The 26,869-nt window shown below is 39.9% G+C and overlaps 2 protein-coding genes across 9 annotated transcripts in view; one reads left to right on the plus strand and one right to left on the minus strand.

Moving 5' to 3' along the window:
* ST6GALNAC5 (ST6 N-acetylgalactosaminide alpha-2,6-sialyltransferase 5) overlaps nt 1–10,218 on the plus strand; it is a 67,039-nt gene extending 56,821 nt beyond the window's left edge. For both annotated transcript variants that reach the window (XM_048945061.1, XM_048945062.1), the window contains exons 4-5: nt 68–175; nt 7,324–10,218. In XM_048945061.1, the coding sequence (XP_048801018.1) occupies nt 68–175; nt 7,324–7,555 (340 nt within the window). In that variant the 3' untranslated portion in view covers nt 7,556–10,218. The remainder of the gene's footprint in view (nt 1–67; nt 176–7,323) is intronic.
* A 1,281-nt stretch (nt 10,219–11,499) lies between these two features.
* The window catches only part of PIGK (phosphatidylinositol glycan anchor biosynthesis class K), a 71,601-nt gene continuing 56,231 nt past the window's right edge, over nt 11,500–26,869 (minus strand). For 2 of the 7 annotated variants that reach the window (XM_048945060.1, XM_048945058.1), the window contains one exon: nt 11,500–17,754. In XM_048945060.1, coding sequence (XP_048801017.1) covers nt 17,638–17,754 — 117 coding nt within the window. In that variant the 3' untranslated portion in view covers nt 11,500–17,637. The remainder of the gene's footprint in view (nt 17,755–26,869) is intronic. The other 5 variants (XR_007377056.1, XR_007377055.1, XR_007377054.1 and 2 more) reach the window with 5 other exon arrangements.

Raw genomic sequence — 26,869 nt, forward strand, 5'->3', positions numbered from 1 at the left:
AAATTATTTCAGATATTTTAAAGAATTATTTGTCAGACTAGAAACTTAATGATGTTTTTGCTTTCAGGAAGATATCCAACACTTGGCTTAGCACGGGCTGGTTCACAATGACTATCGCATTAGAGCTGTGTGACAGGATAAATGTTTATGGCATGGTGCCACCGGATTTCTGCAGGTAGGATTTATTTTGGAACCATTATTAGCCAACGAGGTTGAACATTACAAATATCTGAATCTTGAATTTTCTCTCTGAAACATCTTCCATCCTCTTAAAGCAATTAATTAACATGTCCCAAGATCAGATTCTGAAAGCAACAAACAGCATTTAATTATGTCATATAAAATATTAAAAATTTTTGTTTGTAGTGCGGGAGAATTAATCTATGTTGTTGGTTTCTTTTAGTCCCTGAATATTTATCAGCTAAAAGTAAAGCAGTAATTGGCATGAAATTAATCTGAAAAAGAGCACTAGAAAATATTACTTTGAATTTGTTTTTAAAGGTTGCCCCCACAATTAAGAGAGAAAAGCAGTTCTTACAGTGACCAGCTTTTAAATTAACCTCCTATGCAACTAAAGTTAAGACTGTAGTATTGCTGTCACAAAAATACCAATCTTCCAGTAAACTGGTTTCCTAAATAACCTAAATAAGCCCCAACAACAACCCCACAGAATTTGCATCTGCAGAGTGGATACATTCGGTCCTCTCTTCACCCACTTTGGTCGTGCAGAGTGTGGGGAACGCGTGGTAGGAGCACACACGTTCTCTCAGTGGAAGCCGTGGGACATGTTGATGTTGGTTTATAAAGTAGCAGCTTGTGTCCATTTCACAACTCCACGATGCCCCAGCACTATACAGGCCTCAGACCTGAGGTGTTGGTTAGGGTTTCCTGTGGTGGGCCCAAGGTACTGGGAAACTGACTTCAAGACTTGGTAGTTGTGGTATAAACTCCTTGCAAATGTGGTTTACATCAATGGTCTTTTTATGCTGTTCAGTATCATCTGTCTGCCCATAACCAGACCTAGCACCCAGGCCTTCTGAAATGTGTGCTTAACATCTGCAGCCCTAGTCCTGGTCCATTTGCACTGTCAGGTGATGCACAGAGCTGATTTGCACAGTGTGAAATGTTTCATCCCCTGCTCCTGAACTCCTCTCACTAAGAGCAACTGAAGTGATCTGACTGAAGTCTGTTTCCTTGGCTACTACAAGATACATTTCAGGGGCACGGGGAGCAACGCTGCAGTGACAGGTTAGCTCATCTGTCATAGAGAATAGGACTGCTTTGACTTTCTTGTGAGCACTAAAAAGGATCATTCAAAAATCTGCATTTATCCTGGGCACAAAACAGTAGAAATCCCTGAAGAAATTATAGTATAAAATGTCAACATTAAATCCCACTTTGTGAGAATTTTTACAAATTATAACAAAACCCCACTGATAAATGCTGTGATGTACTGCCAGATCTCATCATGAATTCTCCAAGGAAAACAACAAACTAGATCAGATATTTCAGGCAAGATAAATACCTTCGCTAGCACAGTATTTGGTTCCCTTGTCATTTCAGTTGGCAAAGACACATTCCTTCAGTTCCTGTTCTGAAGTGGTTATGGCCCTGTCATCACTGTAAGTGGCTGGTCTGTCTTTCTTGTCTAAAAATCCAGTGGACATGGACAGGCTTTGGGGTCCTGACGGGCAGGAAGCTGGCCGTGAGCCAGCAGTGTGCTCCTGCAGCCCGGAAGGCCAGCTGCATCCTGGACTGCATCAACAGGGGTGGCAACAGGGAGAGAGAAGGGACCGTCCCCCTCTGCTCGGCCCTTGTGAGGCCCCATCTGGAGCACTGTGTCCAGGCCTGGGGCCCCCAGCACAGGGGGAAGCAAACTGTTGCAGCGGGTCCACAGGAGGACACAAAGATACTCAGAGGCCTGGAGCATCTCTCTTGTGAAGAAAGGTTGAGGGAGATGGGCTTGTTCAGCCTGGAGAAGAAGAGGCTACAGGGAGACCTCGTGGCCTTCCAGTGTTCGAAGGGAGCTTACAGGCAGGTGGGGGATGGGCTTTCTACACAGTCTGATAGTGACAGAACAAGAGTGGCATTAAAGAGGGAGGATTTAGGTCAGATGATAGAAAGAGAATCCACCCAGAGAGCTGCAGGTGTCCCATCCCTAGAGGCTGGGTGAGGCCCAAGGCAGCCTGAGCTGGGGGGGGGGCAGCCAGATTGTGGCAGCAGGTTGGAACTGGATCATCTTTAATATCTCTTCCAACCTAAGTCATTCTGTGATTATGTGAAATGCAGAAGATAACAATGCTCAATCCGAATTTTTCAGGCCAGGTTCCTTGTTGAAGTCAGATAAGCTTAGGTACATATATTTTCAAAAAAAAAATAAAAGCAAAAAAGCCCCCACAAAACCAGCAAAACACATACAAAAATATTGAGAGGGTAAAATGGTAACTAAGACCACATGAAAGGCTTTCATAGAAACGACACACTGGAATCAAATGGATGTAATATTAAATTATAACAAAAAATGCTGTAATAAATCCTACTGTCAGTAAATGTAATAATGCTTACAACTTGGATAACAAAGATGCACTTAACTGGCCATAGAAGAGGAAGAAGGTCATTTCTTACCCAAAATAATATAAAATGTCTTAAGGTTTATTTAACTAACTATGAAGGGGAAAACTACAGTTCCAAATGCACCAGCTGCCATAAATGAAGTTAAACTTACTTTCTCATCAGCCACTCATTAATTTAAACAGTGCATCTTTTCAGAGAAATAAGAGAACAAAATAGGAAATCATAAAGAAAGAAACATTCTGTAAACAAATGTAAGTTAGGGCAGATTTCTCTGGCTTCCAGACAAAAAAAACCCAAAACTACCATTTCACAAAACTAAGAGAAACCAACCCAACCCACCCTACCTCTCATGTATGCATGACATAGTATAGGTACAAGAGTATTTTACTTGCTGTGCAACTAAGCAATCATTAAGATTTAAAAAATATACATTAATGTTCTTAATATTATTCAAATTGAATATCAGCAAGTACAACTCCAGCGAATATTCATTATTTGTTAAGTATTAATCTGTGGAGTAAGTAATGAGTGTGGGTGATCAGTGTCATGGAACTGAATTAGCATCACATCCGTAACATGAAGGACACCTCAAAGGTATCATGAACATTATACAGTTGATTCTGCTACAAATTATTAGCTTAAGATCATTAACCAAATTGCTTGCAACCCATGCGGGAAAAATAGTCCAGTGAAGCAGTCTGCACTACTAAAAAGATCTGCCTCTATTAATTGCAACAACATGTTTTAGATTCATTTCTATTTACTTTCACTGGACATTGAACTGATAGTTTAACTGGAATTGACGATGTGATTATTATAAATTTCTGGTAGCACAAAGCAAAGCTGTATGTAATACCAACTGCCTTTTGCTTGGCTTCAGATTTCTGCTGTGCTAAGGGTTAATGGCTTTGATATTGCTTTCACGCTGCTAGATATGTCTGTCTTGCACATTCTGGAATGAGATGAAAGCCTGTGCTCGCACGTTACGAAGCTTTTTGGAGAGAGTGTGCATCTCTCCCTTTTCCGTCACAAAACAAGTCATCTTGCTGTACTTGTTCGTGTCCAGGGATCCAGTCTGAGCCTAGCCGGGCAGGAAGGAAGCACTGCCCTCTCTGAGCAGCCTTAAGCAGTCTGCCACATGCACATGCAAGGACTCACTTCTGCCTATGATGGATATCAAACATTTTCCTCTTGTTTCCCTACACCAGCAGCCAGATTGCAGTGCACAGATAGCACCACGACTCCTGCAGAAGCTGCAGTGCTGCTGCTTTTCTTTGTGGCTGCTCAGCAGCATCTGCAAAGGATAGAGACAAAGCTTAATGCAGTTTATAGTAACACCAGTTCCTGTCTGTTGGATTCTCTGCAGCACTGAAAGGTTGGTTTCTTACAGGGATCTCTGTGTTCTTACATATGCAAGGAAAATTCAAGGTGTTGAAGAGATCCCTTTAACGTCCTCCTCCTTCTTTCCCTCCCAGCCCCCCTTCATGGGCCTTCTGGAACTCAAAGAAACTTAGAGCTTAATTCTGAGCCTTATTTTAACTGATATGAATAATTTTTGCTCCAATTATGGAGTCAGATCATTTTCCTATGAAGAATCCTCATTTGACTGCCAGGCCATTTCCCATCTGTGATAATTTGCCTGAAAATTGGCATTTGAAATCCTTTAATTTATTCCTTTGGGCACCGCTTTTAAATCTAGTGTGTGTTTTTTTTTTTTTTAACCTCCTCTCTCCACTTTCAATTGCTTTAATTCAACTGCACAGAAGCAGTTGTTGCTACTTACATTTGCTGGGGAGTATGGAGGACTTGATGCATGTAGATGATAATATAAACTGCATGGGAGATAGCGATGCCCTTTAGTTCCTTATACCCAAATCTCACTTCATCACCTTACTAACTTAGTAACAAAATGCTTAGATGGTTTGGAAAACCGGGCTGGAATGCATGCCAAGGAAATGAGCTCCTGGGAATAGAAGACAAAAGAATTATCCAAAAAACTTAAGGACTGCTGGTGCAGCATGTTGCCCATCACTCAACATGTTAATTGCGTTTTGTTCACCCTTCAAAGAACGAATTGTTTGACAAAGCAAGTCAAGCACCTGTGGTTTCAGCGGGTTGCTTTCTAACAGCCCTGTTTGTAAAGGGAGAGGTTGACCAGAACACGGGATGGGATGGCCATGTTTTTCTGTCTCGTTTCTTTTGAGACAAACACTGCTTGCTGTATTTTCAGCTTTTGCTGTGGGTGGATACCATCTGTGGGAAAATGTGCACTGAAGTGGCAAACAGTGGATGACTGACATTGGGTACAAGCACTTACGCTGCTGCTGCGCTGGCAGGCGATTAGGCAGGAAGTAGAGTATATTTTACAAAGGATCTTCTCTCGATTCCTCCCAGCTGTGATATTAATATGCATGCGAAGCCTGACAAAATACTGATTAATGTCCAGTATCAGTCAGTGATAAAACAGCATCTGTTTTAATGTTAATAAATGAGGTGGCAAGCAATTTCCGCATAGAAATTACTCATGCATTTCATTTGCTGGTGACACAAGCTAATTGCAGAGTTAGAAGATAACACAGTACAGTTAATTTCAGTTATGCTGTAGTTGCTCAGGCCAGAATTCCAATCCAAGCCTTAATAGCATGATATCTGGGGGAATCCAGAACTGCCTCAAAAGGAAAAAGACTTCAGACAAAAAGTGGTAGGTATTGAACAGCCTTTCGGTGTTCCTAAACCTAAAATGCATTTGGACCTTTAAGCCTCAGAATGTCAGAAGAAAACAAGGCAGGAGGATGCTAGCCAACTGCGCTATCAGCACAGCAGCCTGACTGGCTCATGGTGCAGTACTGGGCCTGAGCAGTTAACTTAGTTCCTCTGTGACTGCATTTATTCAAAGACTGCTGGAGATAAGATTTCAACTTCACTAATTATAATTTTAAAGCAGTAAATTTCCATCACGCAATATAGGTTTACCCTGGAGAACACAAGTAAAACCCATCTAGAGTGAAGAAAAGAAGCCTAAATGAAAGGCAGGTGTCTGTGTGTTTAGTAGTTGTAAGAAAACATAAGCGTTTCCTATTACATTTACAGTAATCATACAAATGATTCATTTTAGAGATTGTAACAAGAAGTCCAATGTCTTAAGAGAAACTTATATGAAAACGAAATTGAAGATCGAGATCTAATAATTGTACCTAGAAAGAATGTACAGAAAAGGGTATTTTTTTACATTAAAAACACACCGTCTGTAGGTGGGAAATTAAAAGATTTCTTTTTGCTCTCTTATGTATTCCAGTGAGAATACGTACAGTACAGTTAGAATCCATCTTGTTCTGGAAACACAATATTATTGTTATTCTACTGTGGTAAGATTGATCGCCCTGTTGTGTTACTGGGAAGCTAGACTGATTGAATTAAAATGTTAATTTACAGTACAAATGGAAAGCAGCAGTAATATCATACGTTACCTCTGCGCATACAATATGGATAATGGTAAAATAAGAAGAATTAGAGAATTGCATAGGTGACAGAATTACACAGTAAAAATAATGACCAAGACAGAATAGTGACAGATTGTGGATGCGTTCAATTGAATTTGAGCTTAAATATTAGCTCTTCAAAATGAAAATAATCAACTCAATATTAGAGCTGACAGCCCTGACTCTGTGTGAGATTTCTTGCTCTGTCGTGCAATCCTTACTCGACTCAGGTTTTCATATAGAGCACTAAGGCTTTACTAAATGGCAGTATTTCAATCAATCAACTTTCTGCTACTTTTTCTGCCACTACAAAATACTTTGTTGGTATTAACTGTTGAGCACTGTACAGTTGGGTTATGCTGTCTAGGACAGTTATCTCTCCTTGAATTCAGGACAGAGACAGCTGTATGAGCTCCTGTCAGTCTGTGCTCAAAGCAAAAGAACATAATGGGTATAGTTTAATGTAGAGAATAAAAGGAGAGTGAACCACTGTGGTTTATTACATTATAAACACAATACACGTGTCTCTTACAGAATGCAACATCAAAGCACTGATGTTAAAACTGTTAAAATGATCTTTATCCTAAATATTTCATGAGTCTTTGGCGCATCCTATGTGACACCATAACTGCTGGTTAATGCTGATGGGCTCACGAGGTCAGTGTGAATGGCCTGAATTTTCAGCTCACATACACACGTGCAAGTTGCCATTTTACAATGGCAAACAACTCGCTCAGGCATTGGATCTTAGATATAAAGCCAGGACCAGCGGGCTGTATCGCTCACCTGGCGTGCAGATGTGCTCACTGAAGTTGTGCACTCACACCCGTGTGCACCAAGCTGCGAGTGTTCAGCTGAGCTGCTGTGACACAGATAACCACTGCCCCTCCATCTTTCTTTTCCCTTTCTTTCCCTATTCCAGTAAATACCTCTGCAAAGCTTTGTACAAATCACTATCTAGATATAAATCTCTTAAGCAGTTTGCTTCAAATTTCAGAGTAGTAGCACAGCCCTGCAGCGCTCTCCCTTATTTCTGAGCTACTGCTGTCCTTTATTTAACCGAGAGGAGGAGATTAAAGGAAGGAGCAAAGAAAAAACCTTTGCCACATTCTGATGTGTTAAATATTCAGGAAAAATGCAGATACCTGAAAATGCAGTTTAACTGGGAGTAAAAGTAGATTTGAGCCCATCAGCTTATTAAAGATAGCATCTTTTCAATCAGTAAAATAGAACATCTGGGGCTTCCATCTATTTTTTTTTTCTCCCACAGGGATCCTAATCATCTTTCAGTACCTTATCATTATTATGAACCTTTGGGACCCGATGAATGCACAATGTACATTTCTCACGAGCGGGGACGAAAGGGCAGCCATCATCGTTTCATCACAGAGAAACGAGTGTTTGAGAACTGGGCGAGGACATTCAATATTCACTTCTTCCAGCCAGACTGGAAACCAGAACCACTTACTGTAAATCACCCCGAGATTAAAGCAGCGGTCTGAGGGATGAATGCATAAGACTGCAACCACAATCACCGACTGTATCAGCCATCAGGGTGTTGGACCTTCTGGGACAGCAAGGCAACTGACAGCAAAAGGGTAACAGGATTTGCAGCTGATAACTGCAGCAAGTCAGGAAGTTCCGATGAAGGAGTGCATCCAGGGTACTTTCTTTTGAACTGTGTGTTAATCCAGTACGTCGCCTTTTGGGCCATTATCTGACTTCCTGTACGTGTGTGTGATTTGTGAAAAGCAACTCGGTATCATTAACGGGATGGGTAATTCATTATGGTTTTTTAAAGTACAACACCACTGAATTTTCATAGTGAAAACTGACAGTATTTATTTAATGGAGGTTTTTATGCAACCTAGGCCAGTATTTTTCTAGTTCACAGTTCTGTGGGTGTTGATCTTTCATAATCTTTCAAATCCAAAATTAATATTGCTGATGGTTTGAAAGGCCTAGCTTTTTATTTATAAAATTTGTTTGAAAAATATGATTCTATATAGCATGTAATTAATATTTGATCTGGAAATGTTTCATTTCTTTTAAAAATTTTGGGCTCCATTCCAGCCTAAAGCCTTTAACAGCAAGAATGGTCCCATGTGCAGATCTAGCTAACTTTACATTCTGGCATCTCATGTTAATATGAAAACGGTAGTGGAAATTCTGTTTGATATTAATGTGAATTTGCTGCTGTGCTATCAAACTGCTCTATTTTAATCTAGAGGTGGGGGGAAGGAAGGCAGAGTTCATCCCAAAGAAATCAGTTTACAGCACCATGTCCTCAGTGCAGAAGAGTCCAACTACAGCTGAGGGGTTGTGTTTGGTTTTGCTTGTTGTGGTCCTGCAGAGGCTGAAGGAGCAGCCTTCCTGAGGCAACAATCTGCAGAACAAGCAAGGACAATTTGTAACAACGGCTTTCAACAACACAACCAAATTTCTAAAACCAGGAAGCTGTGCTACAGTGTACTGCAGGACCAGCCAAAAAGATGGTAGTGCCACACCTGTGTAATCCATGCCTTCCACTGTTCCAAGACCACCACTGACCTCAGAGATCCTGGACTGCACCGAAGCTGGGACGCAGAAAGATTTCCATGAAATTGTCTCCCTGAGAGCAGCGAAGTTACACCTGCAGTATCTGTGTGACGTACGCAAGCCTGGCAAACACAAGGAGTGGACAATGCTAGTTCTGCATGTGGAAGCTCACACTGTGTCTTACTGGGTTACACTTGGCTTGTGAATAAAGAAAATTTCATTTATGCCATTATTTCTCCTTTTGCCTCACAAATACAAAATCTATAACTGCTCCTGTTGATTATTTTGAAGAAATTATTGCATGAAACACACTGACAAAGGTGTCTCTCATTGGCCAAATAGTAAAGCCAGAACAAAGGTACTGAAGCCTCTAAAGCCAATGAGCTCAAACTCAGAGACAGTACACGGAATTGGAACCAAACTCAGTATCATTTAAACTCAGTTATGACATGTTATGACTTCGTCTTCACAAAGTGTCACAGCAACAGCTGCAGCTGCCCAGCAGATGCCCTAGTTCTCTAGGGACGAATTGCAGTAAAGCACCTTGTCAGAGGTAGAACAGTGTTACCCCTGTAATGCTGTGTAAGAGAACCACGCTCCTTCATAGAAAGGCTTGGGTTGGAAGGGACCTCAAGGATCACGAACCTCCAACCCCCTGCCACATGCAGGGCCACCAACCTCCCTATTTAACATTAGACCAGGCTGCCCCAGGGCCCCATCCAAACTGGCCTTGAACACCTCCAGGGATGGGGCATCCACAGCCTCTCTGGGCAGCTGTTCCAGCACCTCACCACTCTCTCTGTTAAAGAGCTTCCCCCGATACCCAACCTAAATCTTCCCTCCCTCAACTTAAAACCGTTCCCCTTGTCCTGCCATTATCTACCCTTTCAAAGAGTTGACTCCACTCCTGTTTGTAGGCTCCCTTTAGGTAGTAAAAGGCTGCAATGAGGTCACCCTGTAGCCTTCTCTTCTCCAGGCTGAACAAGCCCAGCTCCCTCAGTCTGTCTTTGTAGGGGAGGTGCTCCAGACCTCTGACCATCTTTGTGGCTCTTTTCTGGACCCTCTCCAACAGCTCCCTTCCTTGCTGCAGCACTCCCCACTATCACAAGGTAAGAAATAAAGTACAACCTATTTTGCCTTGGAACTTTTATTTTAGTGCTTTTCCTGGTATACATCCTTCACCACACAAAATTAATACAAATCTCTGCTTCTGCCAATTACTTGTGACCCATCTCTTGCCAGCTGATCTCTAACTGTCCCTCATTCAGTGATTATATTTTATCCCTTCCACTTCGTTTCACAGAATTCTACGAAGAACAGAATGGGTTTTGAACTGATAGTAATTTGCACATCCCTTTCAGCATGTGTACTGGGGCATGTATCCAACATGTATTACCTGAATTGATGAACTCTGTCAAATTGATTTACAGATCATTTCTAATGTGACTGCAAGAGATGGTGCAGATCACAGTAGGTACTGTGATGCCACAACCCTTCTGTTATTTTATTAGTGATACAATAAAAAGATCTTTTCATATAGTAAGCTTTCAGTTTTCCCATTAACTGAGAGCTGCAGGACCTACATTCTAAATGTTCAGATTGTGATGTTTCTGGTAAAAATAGATTGTTTTAAAATAGATCACGGTGATCTACTTACAGTGTTCAGCAGGACTTGCAAGATTGTGCTGTGCTCCATGTGCACGCCTCCTGCCGGAAAGACTGGTCAGCACAGAACAGATCAGGTGAACTATTAAGGATCTGAAGAAGAAAAGTAGGATAAACCGATATTAGATCGTCTGACTTTCAACAGAGTAAAACTAATAGTTGTAAATATTCCTTCTTCAGTTTCTGTAAATAGTTATTATCAGTCCATTTCCAGTCTTTTTAAAGAACAAAAAACCCCAAACTCAGTCTCTTCAGCTTCCTGTGACGGTTCAGCATTCACCAGATTACAGAAAGTATGGAGGTGTATTTTCTAAGTCACACCCACATGTATAAAGCTTAACTTCTGTAAAAGGAATTTGATGAAGTCAAGAAGGCAGCAATTTAAAAAAAAAAGATCACAAAGACTTAGAGGGAACATAAATCCAGTCCGAAATATGTAAGATGTTACAGGATGGCAAACAAATTGGTAAACTTTTTAAAATGCTGCGATTTCAATTGCATAAAAATACATGAGTAATTTATAAAAAGCAATACATTGAACTATAGCATATCCTGCTACTTTTCAGCTTTAAGCAAGGTTTTATGGCCTAGTGATAAACAGATTTATGATTAAAAAAATATTGCCAGGCCAAGGATAAGTAGTGCAACCAGAAGCTGTTGCCGTTCTCCAGTTTATGCTGTCATCTTACACTCATCACTATAATTTGACTGATTCATGATCTTCATTATGCATCATTTTACATATTAAAAACTATTGTAAAACAGTGTTTACACACTAGAGCAGTTTTAAGAGGTGTGTTACTTTGTCTCCGAACTTTCAGCATACCACAGCTTTTTATGCTGGGTTTAATCTGAGCAGCTGTTTTTTGCCCTGAAGAACCATAGCTGTTATGCCATACCATGGACAGCTGGAATTGAGATCAATTGCTGAAGAAACTAAGAATGGGGAAAAAATTACCATTGGTTTCTGTTATTTTGGCACAAGAGTTGCCAGATGCCCAGCTAACAGGATCATGCTACAAAATCAAAAGACAACCTTCCATTCAGAGCCTTAATCATATCAAAGAGTGTCAAGTTTTCTGAAGCAAGACAAGAACCAGGTGATGAGTCCACCTGGAGCTCCACAACTGGTTTTGCAAGGCTGCACTTCAAAGGCTTGCAAAGAAACTGTGTGTTGCATTGCCTCCTACGGTACTGACCTAAAAGCAGGCCAGGACCAAATGACTGCACGCACACACCAATATGATGAACAGCAAAATGGCCTTTATTACACGTGAACTCTAGCTTATATAACCTATGTGTTTCGTCTACGCCCCTAAGGGTACGTGCCACACATCAATCATGGAGCAGGGAGAGGGCCTATCGCGTCACATCCCGTGGGGGGGTCTCGCAGTCTCGCAGTTGCTGACAACAACTGTGGTACTACAGCACAACAGAGATCTTCACTCAAGGAGCCCATCTGAACACAGGAAACAAAAGTTAAGAGAAACATCCTCAGATTTCCTGTCAGGACAAGGTTACAAGCAGAATTCTACGGGAAAATGTCACAATATATTGTGCTGCTTTTCTGAACTGCTCCCTTGACATCTATCGTAGGTCACACCTAGACACAGTATGTAGGGGCTAGACTCTAAATTAAAAAACAACAGACATTTCTGTACAGGACGAACATTAACTCGTGCTGAAGCCCAGTCACAGTCTTGCCATGCTCACACTGTGCTGACGCAGAGCAGTGGCACATGCCAGGCAGCCATAACATCCAACAGTAACTGCATTTTCATTTTACTGAAAGCAATGTCAAAGCATCTAGCTCAGATGGAGAGCAAGACTGGACCCTACTTAACAGTCAAGGAAAGCTATCTTAATCATTTCTCATTTCTCAGAGCAGATTTATCTCCTTGAGGAGATGCACAGTGATATTTAAGTCTGTCAGCTTCTTTAAGCAACCAAGACAGACAACCATTAAGATAACATCAGTGGCTTTTAGGACACAAAGTACTTCCTAAAGCATAGAGAAGATAAAAGGAATAATGCATATTTAGCAGGATATAAGGTGTTAATAATTCGTTGACTTCGCTTTGGCCATCAGATCAAGCTAGAGCCTTTTAGTTATAATCCAAACACACAACATGATCCAAATCGCCACGCGAGTCTAAGGGAAGAGCTTTGGTTAGGATGGTTAGCTTTTGGTGAGGATGTGTTCCCCTCATTCCATCTCTGCCCTAATCAAGCTGCACACAATGCCAAAACCAGAAGATGTTACCAGTATTCAGTGTGTTGTTTATCTGTGTAGGACACAACTGGAACATTTCCCACTGCTTTTTTTTTCCCTTTAAATACAGCTATACACTTTTAGACAAGGAGTATACCATACACTAAAAGGCTTCCCCTGGTCACTTAGTTGCAAATCCTGTTGCACACAAGCAGCAGCTACACAGAAATAAGCGATAAAAGCAAGTGCAGAAAATGGGGGCAAGTGTGAAGGAGGCTATGCAGAAGAGCTGTACAAAATGCTGCTGTGCACTGTCACAATACACTGACGGTTCTGCTCTTTGCTCCTCTTGCATTATAAAGACCACAGGAACCTAAAATCATCACAACTTGAGCCACCGTATTTTGAGCTACACACCTAACCTGGACACACAAACCAGCACAAAAACAGTAAGCAACTAACAAAAAGCAAACAGCAATAGCTAATACTTAGTGGTGTTCTTCATTGGTAAATATCAAAGCATTTGACAAAGGAAGTAACTATTGTTATATTAGAACCAAAGGTGAAGAAAGCACAGGGTCAAAACTTTAAATGCCCACCAGTGGAACAAATAAATGTGTAATGTGTGACAGCGTTATTCCAGCATGTCATTTTGCAGGGAAGGAAAGAAATACATTTCCTAGTTCAAATTAGTTGACTTTGACATAGGAACAAGCGTGACATGCCACAAACCTCCCCAACAAAATACATCCCAGCAGCTGTGTCACCAAAGAAATGAATCAGTGAGCAGTGTGAAAAAAATCTTACTGAAAGAAAGAGCATCTATGCTAGAGCTTTGCCAGTATTGCTCTTCCTCTGCAGAGACAGCCTGTTTCTGGTAGTGCTTATTTTGCTGAAGGGAGTCCTGCAAACAATGCTACCAAAATAACTTGTGTTGATACAATCCACGCCTCTAGTAAGCCTGTTGGCCAGAGCAGCAAAAATGACATGCCTGTACTGACAAGGCTTCAAGAGCTGTCTGTATATACAAAATAAGCAACACAAACAAAAATCTAAAATTTGCACGGATAGGGAAACACAGCAGAACTAAACATTAAGAGCTGTATGTGTTTATAAACTTTGAACTGAAACCTTAAACGCTATCAATTTAATCATCAAACAAGGCAGAAATCCTCATTAAGGAGAAAAAAGTGACTTATTTAAAATAACTTGCAAGTGAAATCAGTGCTATGAAATGCTGATTTCAGAGCACATTACACAGCATATTCAAGTTTTCATCATAAAACCTCAATACTTTCAAGACATGTTTCCCTACAGCATGTTATTTTTGGAAGTTGATGGAAAGAGATAAAGCAGAGAGAACAGTGGAGCACACAGAGCAGAAGATATCTTCCAACAGAAACATTTCTCCTTTTTATTTTTTTAAATAAAAAATTGCTTTTCAACACCCCAAAAATACAAAAACTCCATTATGCTCATTACTGTAAAGAAGTGCTGAAGTTACGGTTGATGAGACACTTTCATTATGCACACTATTTTCTGTAGTTCATAACTCTATGGTTCTGTTAGCCTCTTGGGTGAGATACTTTATGCTTGTCTTCAGTTCAGAGGTGAACTCATCCAGAAAGCATCATTCTCCCAGGTCACAAAGAGCTCTCTGACAGAGTTGGAAGACCTATACACAGGTAGACTGAGTTTTCTGATGCTCGCAAGCTTTGTCCCCAAATTGTCCTATACACAACACCTTCCTGCCCCATCACCATGCAGATCCTCTCCACTCATGATAAATTCATAGTTGAGTCTGGTCCCTGCTTTTTCACACACCACTGGGTTAGTGCTACGTACAACTCAGCTCTGCTTTAGCACATACCAGTGCCCATCTGCAGGGCATTAGGCCACGAGATTCATGTTCATGTTTCCAGGATGTGGTACCAGAGAATGGAAATCCCTGACTGCTGAACAGAGAGAAATGGATTCAATTTGCACTCATTTGCTTTGCTATAATCAATAATGGAGACCATTTTTTAGTGAAGGTGGAGGAACAGGTCACTATCTAGAACAGTTATACTCCATATACTCTATGCTATACTATTGTAAAAATACTTCTGATGACTCTGTTACCTTTGCTTATGATAGGATGACAGCATTTCTTGGTGATATTCAGATAAAAAATAAAAAATATTTGGCTGGTTGAGACAATTAATTTAAATGCTGTGTCGTCACTTCTCAGACTTCCTTCACTGATTTGAGAGGAATCTCACTTCTCAGTCTATTACAGAAGCATGGTTTAAATTCTGCATTTATGTAAATGTTTGGACATGGTCATAAGAAACTGCTCTAAATGCATGCAATACTTTAAAGACAATTTAAAAATGAAAGGAAGTGCAGAGGCATAGGAGAACGCATATAGGAGTATAAGAGCAGTTAACTTACCATTCTTCAGTTGAATACTGTTTCAATACATGATTCTGAGAGAACTGAAATACTGAAATGAAACAATTATTTTTATCAGCCACCGGTGTTGTAAACAACATCTACAAAACCCACTGCAGACAGATCAGTCCAGTTACACAGCAAAAGGTGCAGGCATACACATACCAAATATTGCAAGCGTGAGTGTGGTTGGCTCACAGACCTACCTATACAGACTCTCAAAATATCAAAATTAATTCTGCTCTGTAAGTTTCCATGCAAGGAAACATAAAGGAGCTGTCAACTTGCCTATTTTCTCAATTCCATTACAGAGATCATCTGTGCACAACGCAGAAAGCATCTGCACTGCACAAGCATATTTTCTGGCCTGTAAAACACGAATGGTGTATAAGAATGTCCTCATTTGTTCCTGGAGTCCAGATCCCAAGTGAGTTTGAAGGGCTGTCAGCGGAAAAGATACCAACTTAAAAGAAATAAATATGTAATTGCACAAACACATTTACAGACAGCAAGAAGATATTTCTAGAGTTGTTCTCAGGCTAAACAAAGAATAAAACATTGTATAAAAAATAATGCGTAGAATAATGTAGTACAGGCAACTTTATGGTGACTCTGAGAAACATGTATTCCAACCCCTTACTTTGTGCTTATAAAAACATTAGAAAAGCCCACGGTGTAGTTTGTCGCATTTTAGTATAATTGTTGTTCTCACTTCAGTTTAATCACCTTCACGGGCACATTTACCAAGTGCTTCTATTTCTAAATTGCATTTTAATAACCTACCTAATTGCCTCCTTTTCCCTAAGCAGATAAGTTTTAAAAAGACAGAAACTTTGGTATCTTCTGTTTCTTGCTGACATTCCTACCCAACATTTCCTGCAAAAGATGGTAGAAAAAAAATTCAGTAAGTGCTGAGGGCTCCCAGTAACTCTAATTCAAACTGAAGCAAGGCAGAAAGCTCTATCAATTTCACTTCAGCCATTTTTAATATGTGACAAAGCCAGCCCATAAAATAAATATTTGATTAAAAATATTCATTACAATAGAAAAAGAGGATCAAAGGCTGGATTAAAAAATGGAATGCAAGCAAATCCTCTAAGAACAAATTCTGCAGGATTCATTTTTCTACAGTATCTACACATTTCTATGTCTCTGTATTTCTGCAGCAGCCTACAACAGATCTCAGTAGGTTGTTGTATGAGAACGTATAGCTTCTTGCATTTTAAGAGAAATAACCCTGGCATCATGTTTTGCATATGAACCTACTGATTGTGAAAGATCCTACCCCAAAAAACAAATAAACTACCAAACCAGAACATCACAAAGACATCCATTCCTCATGCTTCACACAGCTTCTCACCTCCACCTTCTCTGAAGAAGCGAACAAAGCTTTCACCTTTCTGATTAAGCTGCTTCAGTGATATAAAATCTTCTCAGTGGCAAACTGGGAAGAAATCACCAATATTTTCCACAGAAGAACAGTTTATAAAATTATGAGGACATTGGTGTTTTCAATACAGCTTACTTGCCGTTCTTGGAGCTCAGCAAGTGCTGAAAGCAATTCCTGCTGTTCAGCAAAAAATACCACAAAGTTCTAGATACCACAACTTTATTGTGAGCTCAAGGTGCAGCAAGCAAGTATTGACCTCCTGAAAATGGCTCATTTGGTACTATTATCCTCTCCAAACCTAGAAGATACAGGGAGAAAAAGGATTTTTACATTCACGAGATGAGCTACACTTCTGTTGCTTATTGTTGTCTAGCATCCAACCCAAGAAACAGCTGAGAGTCTCAGTGGCTGCCCTCCCTGTATCTTCTCCAGTCACTGCATACACAGAGGTCTCTGACAAGTCTGCCAGCTCTTACATGAGATTATGATGCCACAGCCAGACTGAAAGAGAAGGAAAGTGAAAAACAATAAAAATGTGTAAGCACTCAGATTTGTTCTGTGCAATAGGAAAATGCTCAACACCTGATTCTAAGATAACACTACTGGCCTCAACATAAAGTGTTTACAGATAACACCTAGTAACTTTAAACCACGTATGCATCAGCTTTATTATGATTAGGGGAGAGAAGAGATTCCAAAAGCATTCTGCAAGAGTATCACCTAGTTGGCACTTACTGTTTTTATACATGCAGAAATTTGCTCTTCTCTTCATTAGTATCTGTGTATTAGCCAGCCAAAACACAGTTAGCATGCATTCATCATTACATGTCCAAAAGAACAAATCAATACGCCTGAACAGAATTTACAAAACCTAAATTATAAATCTCATCTTGCAAGTGCTCAGAAATTACTGAATACAATAATACCACTTATAACATTTTCCATCCTGATCCTAGAGTCAGTTTTGCTTTATGCAAAAATCCAGTGCAGTGAAAACCCCAAAATGTCCAAATCCAGATCACGTGGAGTAAAAAGATGACATCTATGACATGCTCTTGGTGGTCATGGTGTTCTCATAGTTTCACTCTTTTTGGCATATCTTCTAAGTAGATTCAGTGAGGTAATCATATTTTCGTTTCACTTGTACCAACTCAGAATCCTAAATCCAAACTTGTCTAGGGTGTAAGGATTGACCTAAGGGTTGTATTTAACAGAGCAGGAAAGAACACTTAGAAGTGAGACGCCAACTCTGTTTTTCACTATAACCATAATATATATAAAGAGAACTCAGATGACACCAGTGAATCCAAAGTAGCGATCAACGCAATCGTCTTGCTTGCTCAAATTCAGAAGATGTGCTTCATGTGTTTGATTCCGTATGTCTTGAAGAAAACCATGATAATCAGTGCCCACAGTCCTAGAATAAATCCTCCAGGAGGATGCCAGTCCTTTGGTTTTGGTTTCTGAAAAAAAAAAAAAAGAAAAAAAAAGAGAGAAACACAATTAGTAGTTACGTCTTCATATGAAACAGGCACTGTGCTTCATCAACTGAAAAAAATAACATCCTGGCTGCAGAGAAAAACACAAGCTGGATTTCTTCATGAAGAAGCATCTTCTTGTAGATGTTGATGGGAAGAGACTGATGCTCAGGCAAGGAGACAAAGCACCACAGAAAGCCACCAGAACTGTGCCTGAGACACCACTCTGATGGTGATACTGATGGTATCAGTCTGGGGGGACGTGTCCAAACTCATTTGTTCAGACAGAACTTCTATCTGGTCTCACACTAATATAGGAGAATAATGTTTCAAGCATGAAAAACAATTTCAGGAATTGAAAATACGAGAGGTGTTGTTTTTCCATTACCTTGAATGTTTTCTACAGCTCCTTCTGTACGCAGTTACTTAAATAAACATACCTAAACACATAAAAAGCTCAGATTCATTATTAAAGGAGTATCATAACACAAAATAGGATTGTTTTTAATGTCAGTCACATTTCCCAGAGGCCTCATTGAGTCTAACTGCTTTTCCCTAATGGAGAAATATATTCTGCCATTCGAATACCTGTCCCTTCAACAATTTTTTCATCTTTGGTAAAAAGAAATACACTGCAGTCTGGTTTTTTCTTTTTTTCTAACACACACTTAACAGTAAGGCAAGATAAAACTCGTCTGTCTCCTTCCTCCTCTTCTCATATTTACAGAAGTTTCAGATATTCCACATACTATGAGAAATGGATTGGGGAAGATGAGAGCTGCTGCATGCCCCAAGATCTGTCTCTGTAAGGCTACGGTGAATCCATATGAATGCAAAATTTTAGTCAAGAATATCGTGACAAAAGTATCAGAATTATGGTATTTAAAGGTATAATTCAGCCTGTCATGCCTATGTCAACTCTTGCCCTCAGCAGCTGTGCTTCACACATCTTCTATGCAGACAGAGATGATTTACAATAATAAATACTGAAGTGAGTGCTGAGTTATTTTACTCCGCCTTGCTGAAAGATTTGCACTATTCTGTCCTTAAACAGAAAGAGGCACAGGGGCACAAAGCGTATTTTGGTTCCAACACCTTTAAGTCAAATTTAAAATCCTCTGCCAGCAACATGAATAACTTACAAGAGATGGTACTGCTTCAATTTCTGCACAAATTTGCTTACAGAAGCTTGCCTTGTTGTTCTCCAGTAAACACACCAGGTGGCTGGTGAACTTGAAGGCAATAAGGAGCATTTTGCAGCATCTGTTCTTTCAAAACATCTCTTCTACCAAGAAGAAAACAACGTTTGTGGATTGCTCAGCTTCCATCTGCTAAGCTCCATAGATATAACGTTCAGATTTTTGCTTAAGTACCGTGCTTGCACTTAGCAAGTGGCACAAGTGGCCTTGTCTCCTCAGGCACCTGAAGGAGCTGATACCCAGAAATATTCGACATTTCATTTCCTCTGAAACCAGAATCACAACAGGCATTATAATTTACATTTGTAACAACAAACCTACAGTTATAAGCAAAAACAACATATACTGTTTCCTAAGAAGCACTCATCACCTGCAGCAGATGCGTTACTGCTACTCTGCCACCTCACTGCTATTCACAGCCACGCATCTCCACACAGAGATCTCAGGAAATCAACTCTGAATGTTCAAACAGGCTGCCAGCACACCTCACTGCTGCAGGTAACAGCACACGACACTTCTCCACACAGAGGAACTTTCTTGTTCAAATCCTCCTAATTAACCCATAACTCCATATGCATATTGCAGTGCCCGTTTCATCAATCTCTTTGTACTATCAATCTTCCCTCTCTTGGATCTCAGACAAATTCCTTACCACAAAGTGGCACCTGACCCTTCTAGACAAATGACTTCAATTTGCAGTCAGTGACACTAAAAGCCTCTCTCTCCTATTTTGTATAGATCACGTAATTTAATTTCTTTAAAGAATTTATATGAATAAATATTTATAAGGTGATCTATGGGTATGGTTTTACATTCTGTCACACCATGTGCTGAAGGCTGCTCCAGGAAATTCCACAAGGAAACAAAGGCTACTGCAGTCATGTCTCTACACGGGGACATCAAGGGCATAGAAATAATCAGCTTAAAGCCATGTGATGCAGTGCTAAATCATGAAGGATATGTTACTGTTTAAAACATGAAAGTACCCCAAGAAGCATCTGAAGCTATACAAGAGCTTGGTCATCTTAAAAATAAATTACCTGAACAAAAAAGTTTTTACAGACGTGAAGACTGGTAACTGCATGTAAATACTTAACCACAATAAAAGGGCAAAGAAATGCAACTCTGTTGTACATCTGTAAGTCAATAGCAAGGTTAATTGAGCACAAAATTATATCGAAATATGCCAGTACTTTCCATTAGCAACATGCAGACATCAAAACCTTATGAACACCTGAAAAGGGGTTACACAGATTCATGTCTAAACCATTAAAGCATACCTGCAAGAGCTGGAGGAATACCAGTACTGCAGCCATAAGCAATCCCTAGATAAACTGTCGCTATGCATGAATTAGAAAGCATAAGTGAATACAGAGTTTCTTCTAGATTCTTAAATTACAATAATAAATCAATATTTAACATATGAACATGGCCTAATTCAGCATCTTATTCTAGCAAATTTCTCTGTAAGGCAAACTTTTGAAAGTCAGGCATTTTCTCACTCACAATAAAATGCTAAATGGACAAAAAATATTAAGTGCTGCAGTATTTTGATTTGCAACTAATTACATACCTTTACTATGCCTAAATTGATGTGAAAATGTGTATTACTAGAAGACTGCAAGTTTTACTACTTCAAATTTCTGCATAATTTTCTCTTATTTGGGACTTCTCTCGAGCAGCACTGACTCAGGTTATTCTGAATTTCAGTGTAACAGTACCCACATAAGAACTTTACTAAGGACTGCTTATATTTATTAGGTTTTGTGATTTCTGCTACAATACAACCCCATTATAAACGCCCCCTTCCTCCCCACAATAACAGCTGTAACACACAGGTGCAATGCACACAGAAATGGCACAATGCCTCACGAACAAATACGGTCACCAGCTTAAGGGCCAGTCGTTACTGAATTGCTGGAGATTCCAAATTAAGAAGATAGGTAGCTAAGCAACAGCAAGCTTCCTCCTGTGAACAGCTTTCTGCTGCAGTCTCTTTAGTTCTGCTAGATTCATTATTCTGAGAACTTAAGAAACAGTTAACAGGAAGTTGCTCCAAGTACTGTAATTGAGGAGAGGATAAAACAGTGCATTTTCAAACTGGATGGGTCTGCAGGGACCATAATGGAAAGTATCCAAGATTTTCATTGAAAGTGTTTTGTAAAACATACAGTACTTACTATTGCAATTAAAATTAGTTTTATTTAAGAAATAAAAAGTGTTAGATCTGAAGTAGTAATTAAATTAAGAATGGTTTAAATTTATAATGTTAGATCAGAACAGAAATAAGATTTAAAACACCGCATGGAAAACACTTTGATAAATACCATTATGATCTAACCCTATGGTCCACTTCCAGGAGAACTCAACTTTATATCAGTGTTCCAAGTTAAATACTGTATAGAAAAGTTAAACTCAGAACTCCTATTTGGATGGCAGCAGTAGATAAAGCAATGCACACGGTATAAACACAGCCGGATTACAGCCAGGAATGAAGCCATTCCTAGACAAGAAAAGGACAGGCCAACGCTTCTGTCTATGTCAACAGCTTGTTCTGTATGTAAGAGAGAAACTGGAGTTTCAAAGTGTCCTAAGCCCAGTTTTGGTGATACAAAACACCACCATGGATCCTGGGGCTTTCTGGCAGGAGCAGCAGCTACTAGGGGAAGCTCTGTGCCTATCTCTCTGTAGATTTCTCCACCTCTGCCAGTCTTGGAGGTCAGCAGGCAGCAGCAGGAAGTAAATCACATGTGCTGCTTGCCAGTGCAGTGTCCTGCATCATTATCAGGTCATTGGGGTAAATGCTATATATTTTAGGGTGCAGATTTAAAAGTCATTCTCATTTGAATATTTCTATTTCTTTCACGTTACAATACTACAATGAAGATACCTAATTTTATGTTATGATCTGATTTACAGACCATTACTGAAATCTGGAAAAAAAGGTCTTTGAAATCCAAGGCTGACCTCAGACCTAGGGCTGAAACAGTTCACCTGCTTCTCGACTCAGGAAATAAACTGATCTCAGGCCAAAGGATATGGAGGAGCCAAATTCTACCAGACAGCACACCATGCCAAGAGCCCTTCATGTATTTCTCAGAGACGCTCCATACAAGTTCAGGTTTGCTTCCAATTTAAAATTTCAGACCACACAATCATTGTATAATTCTTGTACGCAAACACACGACAAAGTTTAATTTCAGAACAAATTTACATGCATCACAATTAAATCACAGCACAAAACATATCCTCAGAGCTTTTTGTGTAAGTATGCACTTCTAATTTACTGGTTACCGTTTTGATTTGTGATCCCCACAGTGGGGTGGGGGAAATCAAATAATTCCAGCCATCTAGAAATAGTTTAATCCTCTTTTGTGCCCATAGCAAGATTACAGTCATAACAGAACTCCAACACAAGCAGTTCCTGTTAATCTGCAAAATATTTTAAAGCCTTTTGTCTAATCTCCTGGTTTGTATTTATTAACCACAGTGCCACGATTACTGATATCTCTAGCGTTAATAAAATGGTGAAGAAAGTTCATTCATCAACAAAATCTCGTGGACAACATGAGTTTTACCAACATCTGCATTTTAAATATGTACTTCGAAAATTTTACAGTCACCATAAAACAAATACTGTAGTTTTCATTTCCTTCTAAAATATGTAATCTGTAGGGCTTATTAGAAATGATCCTCTACTTCAAAAACGGCTGCTCATTTGCTATTTTCTACTTTCAGTGTTATCTCTCAGCATTATGTAGCACTTTAAAGTGTTTTTGGTGGTTTAACAGTTATTCATTAATCTTCCAACCTCTGACACAACACATAATATACTTCTTATAATCAAAGGGAGCCTTCCCAAGCACCTGAGACCCAGTGCAGCTCAATTCCAGACAAGCCAGCACTCATACGAACAATGCCTGGCAAACAGGGATTGTGCTAAAGGGCCCTCCAAACCAAGATGTGTGATTTGATACAACCAAAGCCAACAAACACAGCTCTGCACTGACACCTGTAATGATTCACATCTATCTTTGGCAGACTAGCACTGCAGAACTCTGCTGAGGTAAGAGGGCTGAGCTCTTACCTGCTCAGTTACAAGTGCCATTATGACACTTAGAAGCATACATACGCTGAAGGATGGAGATGAAGAAAAACTATATATATATAAAATCACATCTATTTAAGACCTACTAAGCAAATTACATTTAAATTCGCATTCATTCATATACTTCTAGGAAGCCACGATCATAATTTTCATAAAAGAGCACTTACATCCACATCAGATATATGAAATAGATTCGCAAACACTGAGCTTCATGCCAACTGAAACATGCAAAAATAGAAGATAAGCAGAGTAATTAGACAGACTTGATATTAAAAGTTGGCCACCATTACTTCAAGAAGCATCCTTCTCAAAAATGTTTGTAATTAATTTAAACAAGCAGAAGATTATTAGCAAAAACAAGAATAAAGACATTCAGCACATGGTGATAAACTTTCTTGACTGGAGGTGAGAAACTAGGGATTGTGCACTAGTTGGCTGCAGCTCCATGGCCAGGACCTCCAAAAACGATCAGATGTAAAAGTGACTCACCTGCTGCAACCCAAATGTTGGGTTAAGCAGACAGAAAAGGCTGTTGCAAAAGAACAAAAGTTGTGAAAAGGGTCTGCAGAGGCTGCTCTTAGGGCAAAGTTATCTTGTATTTATATTTGCTAGAAAGGTGTAAAGTGTGCCAACCCACTCTCACAACTCCATTTTTGGAGCAGCATACACTGCCCACTTTCCCTTGGGGAAGCTTTACCTCGAAGTCTTTTACAGGGCAGATGTTGTTGCTACAGCAACTCAAAGCCAGTGGGAGCAGAACCTGAACCAATAACCCAGCTCAACAGAGAAGAGGCCTCATCCTGTCCCCATCTGGGAGATGCACACCAGGCAGCCCTGCCTCCTGCCGGGGAGCTCCACCTGGATTTCCCATGGTGTCACTGCCTCAAGGTGAACCCTTCTAAGTACCTGTAAATCAATGGATTCTGAAGCAGTTTTTTTCTTTGCTTTCATCTCATAAAATTAATTGCATGCCTCAAAACTTCCATTATGAAGCAGAATTTTGATCACTCACATTCAAAAGAAGTTTTATCTGTTTATATGGAGAAACCATGATGTTCATCAATTGCTGTCAAAGTAGCAGTGACAGTTCTAACCACGCTTTTTTTTTCCTGGATATCCCACGAGTAACTCCTCATTCATTTCCAGGTGGCAGGCAATATTAACAACAGATGTTAGACAACATTAGATCTTATACTCAATATGTCATACTGAGTCCTAAATCTAATCAAATATCTTAACAGCTACATTTAAAGAAACTGAAATCCAAATCAATATTCTCTATTAGGGTACTTTTCACTGCTCATTTTTTAAATGTCTCTGGGATCTCTACAACTATAATTTTGAAAGTTCTCCTTTGCCATGAGCTCTGTGTGACATTATACCTGTGCAGGTTTTTCTAGCTGTGGCTTGTACAACTCAAAACTGCATCATAGTTAAGAGGTAGGCATGAGAAAAAAGTGGATAGGGGAAGAAGGACTGAGGCAAACGCTGCCCACACATTTATATCAGCAAGATCGAACATAGATGTGTTTCTACTGCCACACGTTTTCATTTTCAGTGAGAAATCAGGCTACCACAGCTGCTGATAGATCTGTTTCCCATCACAACCCTGCTTTTAAAAGCAATTGTTGTCTGCAGTGCTTTTGCACTCATGTGCCAGACAAGTATTCTCACCCAAGTTTATGTTGCATATACTCTCCCTGTGAGCAGAAGAAAAATAAAAAAAAAATAAAGGAGTAAGAACTCTTCTGAAATATCAACTCAAAACTTTTGGCAGTTCTAGCTGCTATACAGCCTTGAAAACAAATCATAAAACATGGAAGCAATACAGGAACTTACCTTGTGGTTGCACATAATTAGACTACAACAGAAAGCCATTTATGTTACACCTCATGTGTCAAATAACAAAGAGACCCTGAGAGCAGATTCATTCCTGTAAAGAGTTTTTGTTGGCAGCTGCCATTGAGAAAGAATGGCAGATTTATGGTGTCATAAATATTCAGCGTTCCTGTTCCCCCATATCATTTGCATGACACCAGTTCATCAGTCAGGTGCTACCTGGGGCTCAACAGTCCATCTTTCTGGAAGAATGAATGTGTGAGTATAGCTGAGCACGTACCCCCACAGATAAACACATCAGTACGTGCAATACCAGCACTGACCTGAAAGGTAAGTCCTTTAAAAAGATGAAACCACAGATCTTCATATCTAACAGCAAACCAGTTCCTCTTTAGCTTCCTCCCACCTAAATTAACCACTGGTTATTGCCCTACTGGTGCCACGCTGTCACTCAGTCCCATGTAAGCACTAATGGTCTGACAGCCCTTTGTAGATGGACCTTCAGAACTCTTTGCATGCAATCCTTCTAAAAACACGAGATCCCTCTCTAGCTCAAAGCGTCCCTCCGCTGGAGCTGGGTTTCTCCAGGAACTCTGAGTCACAAGAGACAACATGCAGGGAAAGGGTGCTGGGAGCAGAGCAGCTGAGGGCAGGTAAAGCACGACAGAAGTGTCTGCCTGCACGAAGCTGAACTGCGCACACACACACACAGGATTTCCAGGAGAAAAACGAGACAGGATGCTGTCTTATCTGCTGTCCTGTCTGCTCAACAATATAATCAGAGCTCACCCATTCCTAGAGTCTTCATTCATTTACCCCTTCCACCCATTCTTAAAATGGAAATGATTTCATCAAATTTCAACTCTCTGAATTATTTAGGAAAACAATTCCAGACAGAGCACCAGAGAGCAGCCTGCCAATATCTCTATCTCCAGCCATTCATCAGTCCTGTCAAGAGCTACACTGCCATGCTCCTCGCAGCACGCTACTGAGGGGTAAACAAACTATAATTAACTTAACACAAAGTATCACCAACAACACCTCACTGAGTTACATGGTTAAGTGGGATAAATGTGTGAATATATTTGTAGCTAACAGTGCCATCACCTGAGGAAAAATGTTCAGCAAAGTATCTACCATCACAGGCAGCTCCGCAAAATATGTCAAGCTAAAATTGATAACATTCTATTCTGTCCTTACCAGTGTAAGTTTATTCTAACAGCTACTTCTTATCCTGCATACACTCAGAAGAAATATAGCCGATAGAATGAAAAAAATGGAAAACTATTACTGTTAATTTTACTATTCACTGAAATAAACACTGTCTAGCAGAGAAACTTCCATGTGTAAACAGTAAAAAAGTAATGATTAAAAAAACCAAACAAAGTTATGTGAGAAACTGAAGCATTACACAGCACTGAACTGACACCAGAACACTGAAATTAAACTTTGCATCTTGGACAACCCACTGTAACTTCAGTAATCCGTTTCCTATAGAAATGTTCTGATCCTGCACCTTTTCAGCGACAGGTAAAACAAAGCACAGAATGTAGTCTTAGGCTCAAATTGCACACGACTCCACCAAAAGCACACTAACAGTATTTTTATACCCTGCGCCACCAAGAGTAAGCAATTGTTTTAACAAATACTTTGCCCTTTGCCTGTGGATCTAACAAGGTCCCCTCCTCCACCTTTTCTCTTGCCTGGGCTGCAGAGTGAAGAGGAATTGTGCAGGGCTTCATCTACAGAGGCTGCTCTGGAAATACTGCCTCCTATTTATTTCCATGGAAACTACAACTGATGCAAAGAGTGCAATAACACAATTCAATAGAGCACATTCTCAGCTACAAAACACTCTTTTCAACATAGTCAATGCCATTAGCTGTACCATTACGTGTTATGATACAGACAAGATTGATAATTCCATAATAATTAAAAAAATAAGTGCAATAAC

This window comes from Lagopus muta, chromosome 5 (genome assembly GCF_023343835.1).
Source record: "Lagopus muta isolate bLagMut1 chromosome 5, bLagMut1 primary, whole genome shotgun sequence".
NCBI lineage: Eukaryota > Metazoa > Chordata > Aves > Galliformes > Phasianidae > Lagopus > Lagopus muta.